This window comes from Delphinapterus leucas, chromosome 10, assembly GCF_059928025.1.
Source record: "Delphinapterus leucas isolate spDelLeu-1000000601 "Yukka" chromosome 10, BTC_Dleu_Yukka2, whole genome shotgun sequence".
NCBI lineage: Eukaryota > Metazoa > Chordata > Mammalia > Artiodactyla > Monodontidae > Delphinapterus > Delphinapterus leucas.
In genome coordinates, this window is record NC_143138.1 from 42961409 (window position 1) to 42985385 (window position 23977).

A 23977-nucleotide genomic window follows, 5' to 3' on the forward strand; every position below is an offset into this window, starting at 1 on the left:
TAAAATTAATAATAAAAATATTTTTTACAATGAAATTAAAACTTTTCAAACTCATTTATATCTCAAAAATCCTTATTCAGTGTATTATTGTATTTCATTGATTCAAAGATGCAAAATTTTTGCACATTTTAATATCCCTAACATGTTTGGAATGCGTCTTAAGCTCAGTGACCAAAAACAAAAAGTATTAAATTAAAACAATAACAACTGCCAACAAGTGATTTTAGTTGTAATAAAATAATGGTATCTCCTGTAATCAATGAAATGTGGTAAAAACATTTGATTGTATTATTTTTCTCATATCACAAATAAAATATTACTGTCTATCATCTATCTTCACTAGCAGTGAAACCAAATAACATTTTACTCAGCCAGAGGACACTTTTTTTTTTAAGTAATCCCTGTAAAAATGCCAGATGTCGCCATGGACGGTACCAAGCTTTACCTGATTCCAGTGCCAGGGCCCTGGATATTCTACATCATTATCTTTGAGTTATTTGTATTCAATTTTCTCAGGATGATATATCTGAGTTTCCCTATCAAATACCATATTTTAATGTCGAGTGATGGGATCCGCTGCTACAATCCTTGAGAAGCCCTGTGATGGATTCTGAAGCACAAACTCTTGCATGAACCTCACTTTGGCATCAACACATCCTCAGACTGACTGATAGAGTTGGTGATTTTCCTCCACAAGGACACATGGGTTTCACAACCTCTCCAAAGTGCTTGGTGCAGGGTCTGGAACATGATATACTCTCAAAAGACTTCATCTCATTTACCTCTACTTTTGAATATCTGTACTTACTTAATTTTTATAATGTTTTAATATACAGATACATGTCTCTTCTTATGTAATTCCTGTTTTTTATATATTAGTTCAGGGAGTAAGGATTGTGTGTCTTTTTCTTTTCACCATGTGCAAATAGTCTCTGAATGAACACTTTATAGAGGTGATGGAAATATTATACAATATTAGTTGTCAAGATGAAAAGACAAATTCTATCATTTTCTCAAGCAGATTTTGCCTTAGGGAGATTTCCAGTATTTATATTAAATTATCCTTAATGTAATTCAGATGGAAAAAAAAATCGCCAAAGAAAAACAACTTCTTCAGTGAGAATGTTAAGACTTTATCATGGATCTTTCCTGCAGAAGCCCTTATACACGGGGCAAAGCAGAGCAATTGGATTTGAAAATACAACTTCTGTCCCTGTGCCCACTTACTCTTTTCATGATTGGTCTTGAAACTCCTCTGTTTATTTGAAAAGGCCAAAGAAGATGACATAAAGAACTAGTTTTTCAATTAATTTGCCCAATACAGATACACACTGGGAGGTGAGATTATATTTTGCCAATTACAAATGTTTAGGAATTTACAGGAAATTACAATACATTGTTTTTCCATATGTATGAACTCCAGAAAGTAGTGAAAAAAAGTAATTGCTTACAAGAAATTTTACCTACATTTTAAAAGCAAAACTCCACAATAGACATATTTAAGTGCCAAGGAATATTCACAAAGTATGACTATATATTAGGTCACAAAGGCAAATGTAATACATTCTGTGTGTAGAAATTACACAGACCATATTCTCTTACATTTTACAATATAACCAGAAACTTATAGCAAAACTAAAAACAAAATAATCAACTCTATTTTAAACCTTACTCTTTTAAATACTTAATGGTTCAAGTAATAAACCAGAATAAGAAATTTCAGTATATTGAGAAAATAAGGATAATGAAACAGCTACACAGCAAAACATTTCAAACATAAAACAAAATTTCTATATTTTGCCGCATTTAATTTTTTCAAATAATTTAGATAGTAAGTATACCAAAGTATTTTTAATAATATTTTAATTTTTAATTAAATATCCATCAGTTCATCATTTTTGCAAAATTTCACAACTACTTTTTTGAATGAAATAACTTTTATGAGGAGATAAATCATGCAACTTAAACTTTGTAAAACATATATTTAAGAAAGACTAAATGGCACCTGTCAACCTCATAGATGACAACAAATACTGCCAATGCTTACATCTAGATGACATCTTATATATAAAACCCTTAATTACATTAAAGGAACATATTTGTTCTTCTGGATTCAGAATTATATGCTCAAAAACTTTGTAGTATTTTATTAAATATAAATTTTAATATATTAATTATTTTTTACCACTGTATTTAAAAGCTGATTCCTTTAAGATGACTTAAAATACGAGATTATTGAAAATAATGTGATTTATGGATTTAAGCAGAGTAACATCATGAAAGCAAATAAGAGCAGGACAAATGACATGTACTCAGAGGGTTTTCATGCATGTTTGATGGTGACATATTCAAGACAGGGAAAAAAATAATTATACATGATAAATAGGAAGATTAATATTCTTGGTTCCACTAAGTAGATATTTTCTTACTGTGAAAGTTCCAAATATGAAATTATTGTACACTATCCAGATTTTATTCAATGCTAATACAGCAAGAATGATATATGTAGTCAGAAAAGTTATGAATGGATATGATTCTAATGGATTATCTCGACCATTAAATAAACTCATGTTTTGCTTTAAATTAGCTCATGCTGCCAGAGAACCTCAGAGCATTTTGTTAACTCTAATTAGTCTGACTAGAAATATTGAGAAAGAATACAGTACCTCCCATCCTGTGGGAAAACTCTCTGGAAAAGTCAAGAGACTTTTCTGAAATCACTTGGTGGGAGTCAATGGCCAAATGCTAGTCTCAAAACCACATTCTGCTTCAGAAATTATTGCTAATAAATCTCACAAGGAGTTCTTACTACAAATCATCGCCCAGTGAAATAAAATTAGTAATGAAGGAAGAGTCATCCAGGGAATCCGAAACTTAACCTCTGTCTTTCAACACAAAAGGAAAATAATTCACAAGTTTTCTTCTGCACTCTCTGTTGGGATGTTTAAATGTACAAACTTAGTTTTCAACTATGGTTATAAGCACCTAGAAGGCATTTTGCTTTATGTCAGTCTTTTGTTAGGTGAGGCAACACTACATGTTAGTGTGAAATAATATCATTCAGAGACTAATTCCATTTCCTGACTCTTTCTAGGAGGCGCTATAGAACATTCCAGGCAAAGTGCTGGCAGCATGTGATAAGAAAGTGCCATGAGGATGAGACCTGCATCAGTACCTTAAGCAAGCAAGACCTCACTTGCTCTGGAAGTAATGACTGCAAAGCAGCTTACATTGGTACCCTTGGAACAGTCCTTCAAATGCAGTGCACCTGTAGGACCATTACCCAAAGTGAAGAATCCTTGTGCAAGATTTTCCAGCATATGCTTCATAGAAAATCATGTTTCAGTAAGTTACCCAATTATGTATATATACATATATATACACACACACACATATATAATATATTTCTTGTTTTTGTCTATACAGCACAAAGTAGTAATCCAGCACAGAAAATTTGGTCACAAAGTCAACTCTATGTTTCTAATTTTAAAATTTATTTTCTGATTATGCTTTGCACATTTGCTATTTTACTCTTTTATCTGCAAGTGATACATGTTGTTAATTTATATGATTGATCACTCCTAGGTGTCACATTGATTTCAATATCAAGAGCCTAAAAGGCTTATCCTACCAGATAACAGAATGTAACAGGTATCTATTGCAAGTAACAAACCAACCCAAATCTTGGTGGCTTGAACTAATTATTTATTTCTTCACAATTCTTCTCACTGGGCTTGGCTCAGTTGGGTGGTTCTTCTGATGGTCTTGTTTGGGGTCTCTCATGAAGGTACAATCGTCTGGTGGTGAGACCAAGGCCAGTCTGTTCAGGTGTTGTTTAACAAGGACTGTTGGCTGGGATGGCGTGGTTCTCTTCCACATGACCTCTGCAGCAGTAGACCCTGGATCTTTCGTGGTGATGGCAGCATCCCTAGCAGCTAATCCCCAGTGAACAAGTACTTGTCAAGCATCTGCTTCTGCTATATTTGCTAGTGCCCCACTGGACAAAGCAAGTCACATGGCCAAGCTCATGGTCACGGTGAGAAGGATGTGCATATCCAAAGCTGGATTCATCAGGGGGTAGTTAACAATCTACTATAAGGCTGTCCCAACCTAAGTAAAACGTATTTACCCTTGGATTTAGTTATCTCCCCTTGGTCTTTAATATGTCTGCTAATCTACCTGTATGAGGGAATGGAAAACACATTTTCTAAAGTTATTATGTACAGTATTTTAGGGATAAGAAAACAGATTTAGGAATTTAAATAATTTATCTACAGTCTCAAAGGGAACAAGTGGTTGAGAGGGATTTGGCTATAAGTCTTCTAGGAAAAAGCCTAACAATGTGATCACACACTAATTCAAGACCTCTCCATCATCTACCTTCAAGGTTAATCCATGCAACTATGTGAGTCCCAAAACATCCCCGGCTCATAAGACCCTAGGTGTAACCAAACCACAAGCACCATTTCCAGGAAGGAATAACAGACATATACCATTTCATTGCAAAAAATCTTTATATTTATACAAATTTTGATAGATACATATCTGTATATATCTTTATATATATCTATCTAACTATAAGCAGATACACACATTTTTAAATTTTTGTTCTATTTTTCTTTAAAGATACTAAAGTGATACACATTAGCCAATATGATCAAAATTGTGATTTGTTATGTATTAGGTAATAAACATACGACTCAGAGTGTATGGTTTGATTCCAACAGGGCTCTCTGTGGAATTTCTATAATTAGCACTACAGACATATTTCAATTGAAATCATGATACAAAGAGGAAAATCGTATGATATTTGTTGAGTCATATTTTCTACATAATCTTCCTCTTTGATTAATACTAAGTGGCTAATTCTGTTGGAACTAAAGGTATTTGTAATGAATGGCTCATAACATTACAAAAGGAAATACCAAATAAAGTAACTTAAACCAACAACAATATATACAATTACACTATCATGATTATTTATAAGTGGTTTTTCCATATTAAGTGGTGTCCGGGAAAAAAAATGTAGCTTCTGCAAGTTAGTGGTAACCAATTCCTTGGGCATAAATTCCCTAAGAATGCCAGCGCAAGCAACCTAATTCTACTTCCAAACCGAGTTTTCTCCCATGTGTTTTCAATAATTCTTATGTTTTGCTTTCATTGTATTTGACTACCTATATAGAGCAAAAATACATATATATTCATGAAGAAACAGTAGAAATGGACACAAAACTCCATAAACATTGACATACTCTATAATGTTTCAGAAAAATAAAAATTCAAAATGATTCACTTTTCTTCACTCACTTTGGAAGACTAAACATGATGAGGTTTTCTCCTCAAACATTACTTACTAAAAGTAGGAATTTTAAGTGATGCGTTTATAGAATTAAAGGAACCTTAAAGGCCTTCTGTCAGGGTTCTGAGTACTTGAATTAATAGGAAAAGTTTCAGACAAAAACACAAATTAAATCCTTAGCCTGGCTAGTTCTAACAAACCCTCATCCCCTGCCCCATATACTTGGGAAGTGGTAGAACATGGAGATTTTTGAATGAACTCTAACCACTGCCTCTGACTTTTCACATCAGCCCAGCATGCTCACGCTTTATCAAAATGCACCTGTGTCTAACACATCATTGTTAATCAACTATACTCTAATATAAAATAAAAATTAAAAAATATTAGTGCATTTTATCAACCTCTCAAAAAAAAAACAGCTCTCATTACAGCTGGTTTCCAAAGCCCTTCACCTTCTGCTCATTTTACCTGAAAGGGGCAGAACTGAATAGAACAGAGAGGACAGTTGGAGAAAATTTTCCATTTGTCACTTTTGTTTGGCTTCAAGTCATTGCTTTTCAAACTCACTTGACCTCAGACCACAGTAAGCAATGCATTTGACATTAGATTTTTACATGCTGTGTCTTCTGTTTTTTAAAAATTATTATTCTATTCCATTATATTTTTTCAATGCTGACTACCTACTAAATTGACTTCATGACTCACTAATGTGCTGCTCTTGGAAGTTTGAAGAACACTTCCTTGAAACAAATCTGAAAGTCATCTACCTTGATGTATCCAAGTCAGAGTCTTATAATAATTATAAAAAATGAGAGAGTTGCTAGAAGGAGTGCTTATCTGGGGTCACATTCCTCATCTAACCTTAATCATTCCATGAGCTGGACAATATTATTTCTGCAGCTTTTCACATGGGAGATAAAGGCAGCTGAGAGGTGAGCTGGGTCACTTGGCTTCCATGTCCAGGATGCAGTGGATGCAGGATCCCAGCCCTGGCTGGTTGACTGCAGCCCACGGTGTTCTCCTGCCTGTAACACCATGAGGGCAACAAGCTTGTGTTGGTTCAGGATGCTCCACAGCCCTCTCAGGCAGAACCTCTTTGTTCTCATCTCAGATCTGAGCTTTGAAAACATATTGAAGAGCATGCCTCGGTTCCAGTCTGCAGGACCACATTTGGGCACTGAGCATCCTGAAGGTGCTGGGTATTTGGCCACCAACTTGCACTCACCTGCACAACTCTGCATCCACAGACTCACTTCTCTCTGGCATCTGGCAGCCCAGAGCAAATTGTTGGCAGTTAGAGCTGAGAGAGGCATGAGAGAAACGGAAGAGAAAAAAATTGGTTAAGACAGAGAGGACCACAGAAATGGAAAGAATTAAGAGATTGGTGTTGCCTTTCCCTGCTACACTGAAAAATTCAATCTATAGATGTGTGTGTACCACATGCTGACAGGAATATTCTCTTTTCTCCTGGTGCAAAGTTGTCTTTTTATGCCAACTGTAGACAAATCTCTTAAAGAGGTTTGGAAATAAACCCATTCTGCCCCTGAAGGCTCAGCTTCTTTTTGAAGAATTATTTTTAAAAAGAATAAATACATAAAAAGAGACTACCTATTTCTATTAAATCCTATAAGGAGCAGAAAACATTATAATTGGGATACAAGCTTAAACAAAATTTAAAGAATATAGAAACAAAAATAAGTTAAATTCTTCCCCCAATCTCATTCTCTAGAGAGAGCCAACGTTTACAAGATTGGTGTACCTTCTTTCTAACACTTTTTTTTTTTGCCTTGTAAGTATACGTACCTTATACGTTTTGTACACACTCAAACAGTGCCTCCCTCTCCCTTACACACACACACAGATATTTTTTAATGGAATCAAACTATACATCCTGCTCTACAGCTTCCTTTTTAATTTAAAAATATATGATGGACCCATTTGCAAGTTTGTACACATATGATGGCTTTATTCTTTTTAAAGGCTGCATAGTAACCTATATTTAGAGGACCAGCCTCTTCCCAATGTGTGTCTCTTTCTCATGATGGACTTCAAAGCCCTCTCCACTCAGCTGGAAAGAGGGTAAGACAGAATGCAGAAAGCAACATAGTCACAGAGGAGTATTTCATGGTTTGGTAGTGGAAGCCGTGTACGTCACCTACACCCACGTCCTGCTGACCATGACTCAACCACATGGTCACAGCTGTCTGCAGGAAAGGTGGGAAACTGTAGTACAGTTTTGAACCAGAAGAAAAGGCAACTGTGGTTATTAGTTGACAAGTAAGACTCTGCCACAATTCACCCAATGTCTATTTCACTCTTCTGTCTACAAAGAGAATGTACTTACCCTTTCCCCAAGGGAGATGTCCCAGTGTTTCCCAAATGTTCATCCAGCGACAGTCACTAGCTCAAAGACCTGGATCTTGGGTGATGTGCAATCCAGATGATGTAGCACCATGGAGTGGACAGGCAGCCCACGAACTAGAAAGAGCAGTTATTCCCTACCATCCCTCCAACACAAATAACACACACACAGACACACACACGCATGCATGCATGTTATAGGTATATTAACAGGGACAGCATAACATCAATAAAGACGCCCATTCAAAATAAGGTAAAAAGGGAGAGTTATAGCACCCAGTAATGAAATCCTGCCTGGTAGTCATTTGAAGCCTCTCTGACAGATACCTGGGAAGAACCACACTTAAGGCTCCCATTTTGCCCTCTGGAAGCTTTTTCCTTATCCACCATCCTCCACAGCTATATCTGCAGTAGGCTGGGGGAGAGGATGCCCTCCTTCTGGAACAGGAGCTCTCCTAGACCATATCCTGCTCACGAGTTTTGAGAAACTGTGAGTTGCTTTAACATTTAACAGTCACAGACTCTTTGCAAGCCAACCGGTGGCTTCCTTGGCAACATAATCTCTTAAAAATGTGTTAGGTTTCTAATATATTTGCTTTCAGTCAGTTCCATGTGCCAGTATCCACAATAAAAAAAGTGTTTTCTTGACTAGTTCCCAAGTCTGCCTTGTTGCCTGGCTTCTTCACCCCCATACCTCTCTCTCTAATGCAATGATTTAAGCTAATCTAAACAATGGACTTGAGTGAAAATGTATTCCCCTTAATCTGATTTTTGCTGCATAGCTGAGCCAATTTGTTTAACTCAGAAATACTGGGACTCTTATGACTGGACAATCTTGTTCAGTCGTATCTCTTACTATTTGGGACCTAAGACAGTCAGCTTTCATGTCATAGGGTCCTCATTTTAACCTCTCTGATCTCTGCTTGAAAACCAGCAAGTTTCTACCTGAGCTCATATCTTTATTGTAAAACTCTGTACAATGCAGTCAAGAGGAATCAACTCACACTATCGCTCCATCTCTTTCAAGTGTTCCTGTTCCTTTTGGGACCTTCCAAGGTGCTTTGAGAAATGCATCTCAGAACTGTCTTCATGGCAGAAGGACAGGAAAGACATCCTTTGGATTCTGTGTCCCATTTCTCAGGGGTGGCCCCATGAACCTTGATTCCCTGGAAATTGTGTATAGTACATACATAAATGCTGAGTGGAGCCTAATGTCCATCTCATGCTGCAGGGACAGAAAAGCACTGAGGAGGGAAGAAGGAGGTGTCCAGGGCCAGATCCAAGGGGAAGCACTGTCAGGTTGCATCTGCACAAAGATGGACTAGGCATTGGAGGAAGTATTTGATGGTAAGGAGCAAAGGCAAATCCATACCCAGAATACGTATAAATTCCAGCAGGAATGCATCACTGCCTTCTTCAGGGTGGAAGGGTTATGGTATCATCAGTCTGCCACCCACCTGCCAAACTGTGGGCTACATACAGGTTTCTGCTGTTGCTGGGCTGTTTGGCATTCAGCACTGGCAGAACTTTGATGGGCCGGCCTGAGGGAGAGGGAGTCCAACCTGTGGGGCCATGCACGGCTGCCATCCTTGCCACCACACGCTCAGTGCACAGGCATTGCGTGGCTGAAGAGGGCATGGTTGGCCTCCTCTGGGCAGGTCACCAGTTGACCTGGTTGTTGAAGGCCTACTCCATGGTGCATACTATCCGATCTGCCCACTTTGTGCTACTACCACAGGACCTTCCATATGCCTCTTCCCCTCATTCCCTTGTCTACAGTCTCTCAAGGACGCTCTTTCCATCTCTCTGATCAAGCAATCTACCACTGCCCACCAGTCTTAACTTCTATCCATGTCTGTCTCTGCAAAGTGGGCAATCAAGAGCACTGCTTATGCTCTCCCTTGGAGAGGATGTCCCCTCACCACTGGTCTCTCAGGCCACATCTAGGTGGGTCTGTGGTGTGACAGCTGTCCATTTAGTTAGCAATGATATCCTGTACTCACCTTTCTGGGAACCTTAATGAATTTCTTCATACCCAGCAGCATGTTAGGAGCTATATTTTAAATGGCAAATGGGCTCCTCCTACAGATGGTGGAGGCTTGCTCTAGAATCCAAGGGGTCTGTGCTGTACCTCTATTAGGGCTTGCCAGAGATGCCATATGCATCCAGAGAGCTTGAATGAGATTAAGTGTATAAACTGCCTGTTACATAGCAGATATTCTATACATTTTAATCACCGTGACTTTAAATACCATTGTTGTTTGGCACTGGATTCAGGACTGGACTATGAGGTTTCTTTATCTGATGTTTAACAAAGGCTATACCCATGTTTAGGCGTTTCTATATGAATGTTTCGCTAAAGACAGCTGGTTCCCCAACTCTGTTAGGATCAATCTTTTCATTATTAATAAAGAGCCTGATGATCACAAAGACAACCCACAAAGTACTGAGAAGATGGACGTGGAATTCTTGGCCCTCAAACCTGTTCATCCTTCAGAAATATCTAAAGGTTTGTTTAAAATATAGATATTTGACCCTAACCTCAATTATTCTAATTCAGTAGGCCTGAGGCAGAGCTCAGAAATCTGTATTAAAAAAAAAAAATCACCCAGGTGTTTCTGATTTTCAACCAAGTTTGGGAACCACTGCTTTAATCCACATGTGGGAAAAACCCAGGCACTGGCCGGAGAACCCAGAACCTCTTTTAGCTCACACCTCTCAGGGAATGAGAAACTCCTATGCACAGAAAGGCAAGACTGATACCATGCAGCTCTTAAGTTGGCCTGCTTCACCCCAGTGCCTAAAAACACAGTTGGCACACATTAGCTACTCAATAAACAGTGAGTGGATGGATGGATGGATGAATGAATCAACTCTATCTCTATGGCAGCACTGCCTTCTGAATACCGTTGTTCTTTTCCCTCCTTATTAGACCTCTCGTCATAATATAGCTTTCCTATTAAGAGCCTCACTCATTTGTGTTTCCACTTAGGCTGGAATTTTCAATTCAAATATTTGAGCAAAAGAATCAGGAATTAATAAGACTGGGCTGCTACTGCCCACTTTAATAAAAACATTTCGGGCTCCTTATATTTTCCAATACTTTTCCTCTTCACAGTTCTACTTTCGAAAAGTCTGAATAGTGGGAAACTCTTTTACAGTTGATTCTTGTGTGGTGTCAACACTGAAACAGGCAATTGGTTCTAACACATTTTTGCTCTTAAATGTGTGTTATCCCCTTAATGAACTCTAGGATACAGGAAGCCCTGTCTGTTAGTAACAAGGCTGAAAAAAGACAGTCTCCAATAGATTTACAAAACTACCTGGCTTCTGTGAAATATTCATATAAAAACTCCTAAACATGTGTATAGCCTTGTGAGAAACTTGGGAAAAGAGCCCTCAGATTAGTAAGTATTTCTACAACTTTATTTCTTCCTGTAGCCATACTTCTCACCCATCTGTCTACTGAGGTCTCGTCTTAGATATCAACATTGCCAATAAGACTGTCTTACTTATTTGTCTCCATTCAATGGATAGATTATTTATTTCACTGTTTCATCTTGGCTTACAATATTTCATCTGTCTATTCCCAGTGAAGGTCTTGATCTAAAAGTAACATTCCATTAATGAGCATTCTTATAGAAAGTCCTTTAAACACACCCGTTTAGGTATAGAAGTGCTTAATACATAGTTTTGTATATTTTTCCTAAACTGTATAACATTTTACCCTTACTTTCAGGAAAATAATTTAAAGACTGTGCAAAGTGGATTAATAGAGGCTCAAACTCACTTTTGTCAATTCTTGTTTTAATTTTTATTGTCATCTTGTCAGTGGCTGTTTGAGAAAGTAAGGTTATAGACTATAAATAAAACAGTGAGCGAAGTGAATTGTGAAAGACATTTCCATTGCAAAAATCTCTCTCTCTCTCTCTCTCCCCCTCATATGCTCACACATATGCACACAGACACACAACACACACACACACACACACACACATACCACCTTCTCTTATAGCCAATTCATATAGGTTGGTATTCCAGGAGCTTTATGTTAAGTTTTGGCTTTAAATAAATCACTTCATCTAGCCAAAACCACTGACTTTTTCTTGGTTCCCACACAAAACTCTAATTCAAGTCCAGTTTCCTTCAAATTCAGTCCAGGTGCTAAAAAAATCTCTTGGTTTTCCAAGGAACATTCAACGTAATTTCTCTACTCTGTATTCATATTTATAACATAGCCTCTAAATTGTCCAGTATTTTGTGTTTTCGGGATTAAAGTGGCTCCATGGTGAATTTGTAGTACATCCAATTCGTAGACACTCACTTATAAATGTATGTTTTCCTCTTAAAAATTATTCCTTTAGGAACCTGTTTTTCATTATTTGCAAACTCTTTAGAACTCTTTAGCGAACAGGCATGTGTGTTATAAGTTAGTAACATAAAGAATAATAAAAACAAATTAACCATTTCTTTAGAATGACTTAAGTTACCACCCAATGTAAAAAAAATCAGATCCATGGTAAACTCTGTAACTCTAGGCTTTTATGCTACTTAGAATTCTGGATATTTCTTTGGCTCTGGGCCTCAGAGGTAAATCAGTGCATTAAACCTTTATTAACTTTCAAACCTAAAATACACACAGAGCATTTTTCACTTCCCTTCTTCCTTGGCCCCAGCCTTGATTTTTTGGTTAAAAACCATGATCAACAACAATGCCTCTAATAGTCAGATCTCATGTTTGGAAGTGTTAATAGACCTTATTCTAGAGCCTAGTCTTAGAGAGGCAAAATGGCACCAGCATGCTGGGTTTGGATTATTTCTCCATCATTTACAGGATAAGTAACTGTGAACAAGTTACTCACTTTTGGCCTCAATTCCTTGTCTGTGAAATGGAAAATCAATGTTAACCCAGAATGTTGGTGCAAAGATTATATCAGTTAATTCATGTAAAGAAATATTCGTAACAATAGTAAAATTCAGCAAATATAAACTCTTACTATAGACTTTCAGGGATTTGGAAAATCACACAAATCAATAATTTTTGCATAACCATTATGATGTCACACAGATGGTGTGGGAAACAGACTAATTTCCAGAAGTTCTAAGGTGTCATATTTTCTCAGAATAAGTGACTTCTTAAATATATGTTTGAATGATTTTAGGTCAGATGATGAAGTTGGACATTTGATCTTAAACTTTAATGTGTATAAAAATTACATAGTTTCTAGTTAAAATGCAGATTCTGATTCAGTTGTTCTGGGTGAAGGCCTGAGATTGGCATTTCTAACAAGCTCCCAGGTGATGTTAATGCTGCTGGTCCAGGGATCACACTCTGAGTAGCATGGATCTAGACAATCTCTCAAAGACCTTTAAGGAAAAAAAAAAGTATAATTTAATAAATATCAAATAACTTACATATCTCGTAACCTGTCTGCTACTAAGAAACAGATCAACCTAATCAGCCTGGTATATTGTGTCAATCTAGTAATCAGTAGGCATCATAGTGTCATGAAAGATTCCAAGCAGATGTCCTTATCATTCCTAAAACTTTTATTGAGATAGTGGCTTAGAGCAGTGTTTCTCAAACTTTAACTGCAAGAGAATCACCTACGGTGCTTGTTAAACACATTGTTGGGTTCCAGCCCCAGAGTTTCTGATTAAGTAGTTCTGAGATGAAATTAGGGCATCAGATGTTGCAGATACAGCTTGTCTGGGTACCATACATCAAGAATGTCAACCAAGAAATGCTGAACGCTGCAAGTAACAAAAAGAGTTTGTTTGCAGTCTTAAGCATTGCAGTCTTGGAGGCACTGATTCGTGTAGCAACTCAAATGTGCTCTGAGGGAAATAGAAAATGGTCATGTTCATAAAGGCAACAGACAAAGATATCCCAGAGAAGTTACATAGGTTATTTTTACAGAACTATGGGTCGACATCGGCAGGCATTCAGCCACTCGCTGGTAGTAGATTGGCTGCTAAACTGTCATCTCTAGGGAGTAAAGAAGACAGGTTCCAGGTGGTCTCATGATGCCTGGGTCAAAGGTATGTTGCATTCAGGGCTGGATGTGTGTTTCACTTCCTTAATGGCCTTCCATCTCCACTTTAGGTCCCTTTGACGTAAGTGACTACATTTTGCTGTTCATGGTCCACAAGAACACTGGCTTGGAGTACTTATTGCATTGATTCTTTTCTGAAGTCAGCCAAAGTCTACCAATGTTTTCTTCCATGAGTCATCTATATAAGCATACACTATGTGCATTGGAGGAGCTTCAACACTGGTTGTTTTGAGATACTGTGACATTGTGATTTAGAATAAGCAATACATATAGCTGTCCCTCAGTATCTACAGGGGATTGGTTCCATCTAAAATCCATGGATGTTTGAGTTCCCTGCCTAAAATGGTGTATCAATAGTATTTGCATGTAACCTACACACATCCTCCCATATACTTTAAATCATCTCTAGATTATACTGTTCTGAAACAAATAGACTCAGATATTTCTTCCACAAAGATGGGTTTATTAGGGATCAGCAGAAAATTGAAACTTGGGGTCTACAATCACGGCAAGCCACATGCAAGTTCCCAAATGGGAAGGGAAGGAGAAGGTTTTTACAGAAGGGGAAAAGGAAGTCAGGAGGGCTGGAGTAAATAGATTCCATGGCTTTTCATTGTCTGAGTCCTTGCCAGGAAAGAAGGGGGGTCTTTCTTCTTGTGTGCCTCTGCTATTGTAATAGCGTGTTAGAACTCCCCATTCTGCTCTCCCAACTCTATTTAATTGAGTTTTTTGGTTTTTATTTTTTTTATTTTTTTACAATTACTTATAATACCTAACAATGTAAATGCTTTTGTAAGTAATTGTAAATACAATGGAAATGCTATGTAAAAAAATAGTACCAGCATGCATCAAATTCAAGTTTTGTTTTTTGGAATTTTCTGGAATGTTTCTCCAAATATTTTCAATCCTCAGATGTAGGACCCAAGATACAAGAGTTTGGTCTCTACTGTATTTGGTCTTCAAACTGGACTCTGCTCCTGGCACAGAACTCCTAAAACCCTACGATAAGAGCAATAAAGGTGTCCTTTGTTATGTTAATGAGGAGACTTTGGGAAAGCCCTTAGGTAATCTGAATAAGGGGCTGGTGGCCAGGGAGCCAACCAAGGGATTAGAGGGTTGGAACTTCCAGCACCACCCCCACAATCTCCAGGGAGGGGAGAGGGGCTGGAGGTTGAAATCACACCCATGATTTAACCAGTCAATGATTTAACCAGTCACGCTTATGCAGTGAGGCCTCCATAAAAACCCAAAAGGACAGAGTTTCTATAGTTTCCAGGTTGGTGAGCACATGGACGTGATGGAAAGCGATGCCTGGAGAGGGCTTGCAAGCTCCGAGCCCTTTCCCCACACTTTCCCCTATGCATCTCTTCCATCTGGCTGTTCCTGAATTATATCCTTTCATAATAATCCGGCAATCTAGTAACTAAAATGTGTCTCTGAGTTCTGTGAGGCACTCAGCAAATTAATTGAGCCCGAGGAAGAAGTCCCAGGAACCTCTCATTTATGGCTAGTGGGACAGAAGTACAAGTAACAATGTGGACTTGTGTGGGGCGGAGTCTTGTAGGACTTTTGGAATCTGACGCCATCTCTGGGTAGATGGTATCAGAATTGAGTTGAATACTATAACACCTCTCTGGTGACCCAAGAATTGCTTGTAGATGTGCAGATCGCCTGCCCATTGGAATTGGTTTCAGAACCAAAAAAAAAGAAAAGAAAAAAAATGCCATCCCTAGAATCATGATTCCTAAGTGTGTTTTAGTTTGCTTACCAAGCCAGTGGAACAAAAGATCTCATCACTTCCCATTTATCCCCATGCGATAAGATATCCCCAGAGTCAACAGCAAGAGGTGCTGGTTTTGATTAAAGAATGGTGAGGTGATGCCTGTTTCTTATTATGAATAAATTATTAATATACCCCAGATGTATTAGGACCAAGATTGTCATGTTATAAATATGAAAAAGCAAACATGGATCCCTGGAGGAAGTCTTGTTGGTCCCACAATTTCACTGTCCACAGTCATAACCACTGATGTGATGGATAAAAGTCATAAGTCAGAAAACCTCAGAACAGTGTCATCACTTGAGTTACTGCACACTACAGCCAATATTCAGAAAATAGTGCAGAATAGTGAGTGAAATTGTGCTTGGAGGTGAAGAGTAACCACGGGGAAGGGGGGGGATCAGCTGGATAAGGTTACTTGTTTGAAACTCCAAAATGAAACCTGAATGTATTTGAATAAGTCATATTTCCCACACTAACCTCTACACAGAAACATCTCAGGTTCCCTAAGCTCATTATCGAAAATTAGTCCTTGCCCCCGATGCCGAATGAGAGTAACAAGGACTAGGTTTTGAGGACAAAGGAAAGATAAATTTATTGATTCACCAGCAAATGAGGAGGGTAACAGACTAGTGTCTTGAAAACTACCTTCCTGCCTTCTGGGGAGAAAGCAGGAGTCTTAAAGGAAATTCTTGGGTTTCTATGGTTAAGATGAGAGAAACAAGCAAAACCAGCAAGAATGCCCACCCTTGTTAATCAGTAACAAAGAATGTAAGTTTTTGTTCCCAGCAACGGAGGGAGGGACGGGCAAAACAGTTTCATTTAGAAATCATCCATCAGTTTCATCCTTGTGACCTGTTACAAGTTCGCCCTAGATTTGCTCACCCTCCCAAGGAGAGCAGTGATTAAGTAAGACTCAGTTTCCAGGTTTGACTACGTGGGATGCTCGAACCTCTCTGATGGTGGCCTTGGGGCTGCCCTGGAAGGCACCATCTTTAGAATAGGGATGTGGAGTCTATAGATGAGGTTTTCCTGTGCATTTGGCTCTATTGACATCACTTGTTACAGAAAGCAATGGCTATCAGGTGTTGGTGCTCTCCAAGCACATTATCACCTGCCTCAAAGAAACTGCAGAAAGAATGACTGATGGCCAGAAGCAGATTCCTACAACAGGGTGTTAATATTGTCAGGATCTGGACCAATGCTTGAAAATAATCCTCCCATTTGACAAACTACAAAGAACATTTTAGTGGATATGTTTGCCAATTCACCTCAACAATGTGAAATAATAACATGGAGAAAACTGAAGTAATATAAGATACAATATCCTTAAGATGAAGGTTTAGGGAGAGGAATAGATTGAGAGTTTGGGATTGACATGTACACACTGCTATATTTAAATAGATAACCAACAAGAACCTACTGTATAGCACAGGGAACTCTTTTCAATATACTGTAATAACCTAAATGGGAAAAGAATTTGAAAAAGATTAGATATATGTATATGTATAACTGAATCACTTAGGCTGTACCTCTGAAACTAACACAACATTGTTAATCAACTATACTCCAATATAAAATAAAAATTTTAAAATAATTTAAAAGAAAGATGAAGGTTTAATAAACACCTAAAAATACTGCTTGCCAGTTTAAAGCTGTCCCCTGGCTATGGACACTAGTTTACTTATCTTTTATTTCCTTTGAGCCTTATGACCTTATTGAGGGCTTACTGTGTGTTCAACACTAGTCTGTTCATTTGATGTCTTGTTTAATTAATTTGTATAAGCAACAGATGAAGGAGATGCTTGCTCTTTCACCAAAGAAAAAGTTGGGGCACCCAGAAGTTAGTAACTTGCCCAAGGTTCCACAGAAGACAACAGAGGCAGAATTTAAACAAGGCAGTTTGGGGTACCAGAAATTGTGATTTTTAAACAACCATAATGTACTTCTCTCATGTAATGATGTGAAATTTATAATTGTCATTGATTATAAATGTTACATTTCCCAGGGAACATGTGTATAGAACAAAAGCATCCTTGAAAGTGTGTTTGCTGGAAAGGGAGTATGTTGTAATGTAAAGAACAAGAGCTTAGGAAACAAGTTTGATCCCTAATACCCTAAGTGGTATGGAGGAAATCAGTTATACTCACCCTAGACCTCAGGTTTCTCACAAATTAAATTTTGGTAACAGTTTAACAGAAATAGATGATCTTTGATATTAGATGTGCCCTGATATTCTTGGATTAGGTGACATGATATTTGAGGCCAGTACCTTTTTGGCAAACCTCCCTGCTGCCTATGTATAGGAACAGCTCTGGAGAGATTTTTTTTTTTAATGCCAAAAAGATGAGTAGTCTGCCAAGAATTTTCCTTCCTATGATTATACTAAAATCTTATGAAAGCATGTATCCTTTCTTGGAAAAAATGCTCATTCTTTCAGAGATCTAAGTTGAGATTTGGAGTAAAAGGGTTTTCCTCTAGTGTTGAATTACCTTTTATTGCTTTGTTTTCCAAATTCTAAATAGCTTTATAAATAATGTATCCCAGGCTTAGTAAAAAATCATCATACTATGTGTTTCTTTGTTTCTATTCCTTATATGTTTAAATCTATAAAATTGCATATTTTCAGTGAGGAAGGTGGTAATTTTCACTTAAGACACAGTCAAAATAGGATGTGAAACTTTTGCTATATACAAATCCAATAAGTTAGTCATTATTTGCCACTCTGACCAGGCACGTGTGTGTGTGAGTTTAAGTGAATGTGTGTGTGTTGGCTTTTGTGTTTGGAAGTACTTGTGTGGAGGGAATCATTAGCTGGTTTAATTGGGGTAATTTAAAATCAGGTTTCAGAGAGACACACAACTTCTCATCTCTGAAGATCTGACTAAGAGAGACATCAGACCTGTTTGTACCTTCCATTTTCATTGGCTAATGTTCCGATCAGATACTCTATGGAGTAACCTGGCAGATTTCTTTTAGGAACTTTCAAAATTCAAAACTCCCTTAAGGGAAGCGACATGGGGTAGGGGGGTTTTCCCTAAAGATGTAGCCCATTCCAGTGGAGACAAATGTTGGCTTGAGTTTCACCACTAGGTTTACTTGCATGCAAAAGTTCCCAATAAAATCCAGCTGGTTTAAATTTTGTCTGCAGACCTGAAAACCAGCAAATTTGGCTTGGCTTTTTATTTTGCAAAAAATGCTTCACACAGCTATAATCTGGAAATACTGAAGTGTCCAAACCCTCCACAGAAACAACAGAACAGCTGTCCCCTACCTTCACTTTTTCCCAGCTCTATCCTTAAAGGCTTAGGTGTTAAGGGAGGGGGAAAACTCTGCCACTGAGCATGATTCTATGAATCATCCATGACTACCTTTGTCGTTTGCTCTAAACCAAAAAGGAAAGATTAAAGAGTTGCCATTGATGAGTGAGACAACTCACATTTTGGCAGCACTAGAGAAGGAAGGAGCATTTAAGATCATGGAGGGAAATGAAACAACAAAACAATACTGTTACAATTTGAACAATCACAGACTCCAGTATGTGAAAGCACAGTGTTATCTTTTCCATTTTCCACCCTTATGTTTTCATTGGCTTCATATAATCCCCTTGTTGCCCATAATTGGGGATGGAGTTAGTGCCAGAGCTACATAAAACAAGCAGTCTTTCCTTTATACTTTCTGTGTATCATGATTGTGTATGTGAAGTCATAAAAATCATTTATTATGAGCATGTGTATTCCTGGCTTAAAGAGCCAAGTATTCTTGTGACAACAATATAATAGCATCAAATGTATTCCCATAAAACACCACATGTGGACACTTAATAGTTATTGCCCTGGCACCTACATGCTGGGATATCATCTTAAAGGAGGACTTCTTCAAAAAAACAAACGTTTGGTACTTACACAGATAAAATCCCCTAAGTGAGACAGGTTAGTAAGTGGTAAAGATTTAAGAATCCATTGATAATGACAATCTTTCATCTTCTGTTAGTGTCAGATTGTCTCAAACCATCTTCTCAAGTTCTTCTCATGGGTTCAAGAAGACCCTTTACAGAATTGCAAACATCAGTAAATATTCTTTCAATCTCAAAGTTGCAAGAATGCCCTAACACTACATTGGTATCTAGTACACATAATTCTTATTCTTCTCACCCATTACTCTTTGGAGAGCATTTACTGGGGGTTTGTGGTACAAATCACAGTAAACAAATTGGTTTTCAAACTAGGTAAAAGAGTGTGGAATGGATAAAAGCTGATTTGTTGGGCAGTGTGAGTGTTTGGTGATGTTTTTAAAGTGTGTGTCTGTGACAGAGATTATTCCCACTGTCTCTTGCATTTCTGCTGGCTTCCAGCTTAGGGTGGAATGGCTTCCTTTGGTTGCCACTGACACTGAACACTGGGTGTTCCCAATTTGCAATACACTCAGAGTTTGCTAGAACTCTGGGACTGATGTTTTACTCTTGCATTAGTACCTGGGTCAGCTGTTCAGACACTGTAGGCATATGGTAGGGACTTTCAAAGCAACTCAACTTCAGAAAGAGGCCAGAGCCCACTAGTCCCTGATGGTACATCTACTTCAAGTGGGAATCAAGGCAATCTGAAAGGAGGGAAGCCACATAAATCAGACTGCAGAGCTTTCTTTAAAGGGCACCTTATCTTAGGGATACACTGCTGTGTGTCCCTGAGGTCTATGTAAGAAGATGCTGTGGGTAATGTTTAAGTTTCCAGACCAGCCATTATTCCATACCTGCATCTCAAGTCTCTCACTCTTCCTAGTGTAGCAGACAGCCTGAAATGTACAATGGTATTTTGTTTGAAGTCCATATGGTAGTTATTACATTAAGAATGTACACTAAGCATATGTCTACAATCCTAATAGCTCATTCCAACACTTCTACATGGCTGCATCAACCCAGTTGATTTTTCTCACTGTTCTTTGGCCCAAACTTCCATTCCAACACCCCTCCTCTACAATGGAAATATTGTTGGTTTTAATTGTTTTTGTTCTTTTAATGCTGCCAGGTAGCTGAAAGGGAACTTGTGAGGTGGTAAGGTCTCTTACTGATCCAAATATAGTTATCTTCCATTGGTAAAACTGGCTTGGCAGTGACTATCCCTGTATCTGGCCATGCCCACCCATTCCTGATTTTTTTCAAAGCTGTGATCTATTAAAAAACATAATTCTCCAACCTCTTCCTCTCTTCCTCTCTAACAACTTCTATTCCACTAGCTCACAATAGTGTGATTTACAATATTATCTGTTTCTTTCACCTCCAAAACCGTGTGTTTTCTACTCTCTACCAACGGTTCTCTATCCTGACCATAACACTGAAAGCATCTAGAGAGATTTTGAAATTAAGAATGTCTAGTACTTTAATTCTCTCTTCTCTCTTGACCTATTAAATCAAAACCTATAGTGATAAGGCCAAGGAATCTAATTTTAAATGCTCCATAGTTAATACTTATATGCAACCACAATCAAAACATACTTTTCAAATTTAAAAAAATTGTAGGTTCTATGTGGACCCTCTGCAATATACTTTATATGTCTTGTCTCACTTAATCCTCACAACAAGTCAATAAATGTTATTATCCTCATCAAATAGAATAGGAAAGTGGGTACAGAAGGGTTTTTTTGTTTAAGTACCTCCAGTCACACATTTAACAAATTTTAGAGCAAGGACTTGAGTCTGTGGCTTGAAGCCAAAGGCTGGCCTCTTTCCACAATGCCATACTGCTCCTCACTATATTGTCTGTATTTACTGGTAGCCTCTCTTTATTTTCAATTCTCATTATGTCTTTGTGGGATTATTTAATGTGAAGAAACAGCTGGAAAATCCATATTAACAAAGTCCTACTATCTTGTGTTGTAATGCAAGTCAAAGGAGTTTAGGAATAAAAGTAATGGGGCCCTATTTAATTTGAGTATAATTTAATCCCAGTAGAGATAATGACATTGCATCTCATACTTATTTTTTAAGAATAAGGTGAACATGACATTAGTATTGGTACATGAAAGATAAGGAGAGACTGCATGACTATACATCCCATGGCCCCATATTTCCCCCCAAACAGAGAAAAGCATTCTCATCCCCAAAATGAAGACCATTCTTCAATGGTCTCACCACCTTTCTCCAAGTGCCCTCTCCTCCTTTCTCACCTTTCTTTAACCTTTTTTTCCCTTTTTTTTCTCCCTCTACCTACTATTCAATTGAGAGCTATAAGAGAGGAGAGAAGAAAAAGAGGTAATATTAATTAAGAAGCTACCATTTGTCAACAATTTTCATTTGTGGTACATTATTACCCCTGAATTAGTCAACTTTTGCAGGGTTAGGCAGTTACATACAATCTCCAAGCTTCAGTGATTTACAGACCCAAAGACTGATTTCTAGGTTATGCCACATGTAGGAAGCTCTGGGCTGACAGCTGAGGCTCTGCTCCCCATTTCTAGACTTAGGCTAAAGGCATGGCCACTCTTTGGAACATGACATTTTTGTGGTAGAAACAAAAACTAAGTGACGGAATCACTCAGACTTCTGCTTGAACATAACATACATCATTGCTGCTCACATATTTTTTTTTATAAATGTATTTATTTTTTATTTATTTATTTTTGGCTGCATTGGGTCTTTGTTGCTGTGCATGGGCTTTCTCTAGTTGCGGCGAGCGGGGGCTACTCTTCATTGCGGTGCGTGTGCTTCCCATTGTGGTGGCTTCTCGGGTTGCAGAGCACAGACTCTAGGCTCATGGGCTTCAGTAGCTGTGGCAAGCAGGCTCAGTAGTTGTGGCTCATGGGCTTTAGAGCACAGGCTCAGTAGTTGTGGCACACAGGCTTAGTTGCTCCACAGTATGTAGGATCTTCCCGGACCAGGGATCGAACCTGTGTCCCCTGCATTGGCAGGTGGATTCTCAAGGACTGTGCCACAAGGGAAGTCTCAACTGCTCACATTTTTGACTAACTCAAGTCAAGGTCAAGCCCAACGGCAGGGGGCAGTAAAACAGACTCTTCTCACGGAAGGTGGTTCTCTAAGCCACATGGCATTGGGTGGTAGGAGTTTAATTCATTACAGTGAAAGAGGAGTGGATCCTCCTAGAAAATAATACAATCTGGGGGGACGGATAAATTAAGAGTTTGGCATTAACAGATACACACTACTATATATAAAATGGAAAAACAACAAAACCCTACTGTATAGCAAAGGGAACTATATTCAGTATCTTGTAATAACCTATACTGGAAAAAATCTGGAAAAGAATATATACATATATGTATATATATATATATGACTGAATCACTTTGCTGTACACCTGAAACTAACACAACTTTGTAAATCAACTATACTTCAATCTTAAAAATAAATAAATGATACAATCTATCTCAACTCCCTTTCTACACGTGAGCAGCATGAGGCTCAGAGGTTAAACTAACTTGTCCAAGGCTACTGCAGCCAGTGGATGACTCAACTAAGATTGCGATGGAGTTCTGGTTCCAAAGCCAGGGTTCTTTGCTATGAACAGTCAAGTTGAAAAGTAGAGAGGTAAACGTGGCAGTTCTCCCCTCTATGACTCTTTCATCTTTCAAGCCAAATCTATTCTGATACATCGTGTTGTCTCAAGAACCTAAGGGTCATCTTTGATTTAACTTTGCATTTTTAATATCAAATAAAACTCTAAATTATATAATATTTTAAAATGATGTAATTTATTGAGCACTTATTTTGTACCAAGCACAGTTCCAAACTCTCTTTATATATTGTCACATTTAATTTTTAATTAAATTTTGTGGTTGGCATTATCCGATTTTAAATCTAAGGGAACAGAGGACCAGTAAGTTGCCTAAAATGACAGCTCGGTGGGGAGGCAGAATCCAGATCTGATTCTGATGCTTCTGCTACTCTGCTTTCTGATCATTCTGCTTTCCAACAGAAAGCTCTTTGTTTTAAATATGCCCTTACACTTCCTCTCTTCTCCACTCCAACTTCTCCCACCTATTTTTATTTTTCATCTTCCCATGCCTAAACTGCTGCTGTATCTTACTTATTAGACCTCCCCATCACGGATAGACTAATTCTCGAACTTTGACTTGATCTTGTTATTTCTGTGTGCTCTCCACTGCCCCTGCTTTCATCTCTCCCACATCTGAACGCCTTCATCCAATTTTCAAGGACACCCAAAATGTAAATCAACCTTATTTCCCACCATTCATCAAATGCGTACCTTTTCCCTAGGTGTCCCTTATCAATTCCCACTGCGCTTGAATCACATTATTCACCTTATGCAAAATTCCATTGAGAACTTCATGAGAACAGGGTCATGTACCATCCCACGAATGTATCCCATGTTGATCGTCATGGTGCTAGCTTTGAAGTAGGAAATAATTACTCAACTGGAAAATCTTTACTTGGGTCCACATATGCTGGTTTCTGTCCTATGGTCCTGTGGACATTTATAGGTGATTAGGTATAAATGATCCATGAAC

General features: G+C 38.1%; 1 protein-coding gene across 1 annotated transcript in view; it reads left to right on the plus strand.

Moving 5' to 3' along the window:
• The window catches only part of GFRAL (GDNF family receptor alpha like), a 54846-nt gene that overhangs the window by 19862 nt on the left and 11007 nt on the right, over nucleotides 1-23977 (plus strand). The window contains 1 exon segment of the mRNA XM_089919872.1: nucleotides 3095-3345. Within this exon segment, the coding sequence (XP_089775998.1) occupies nucleotides 3095-3345 (251 nt within the window).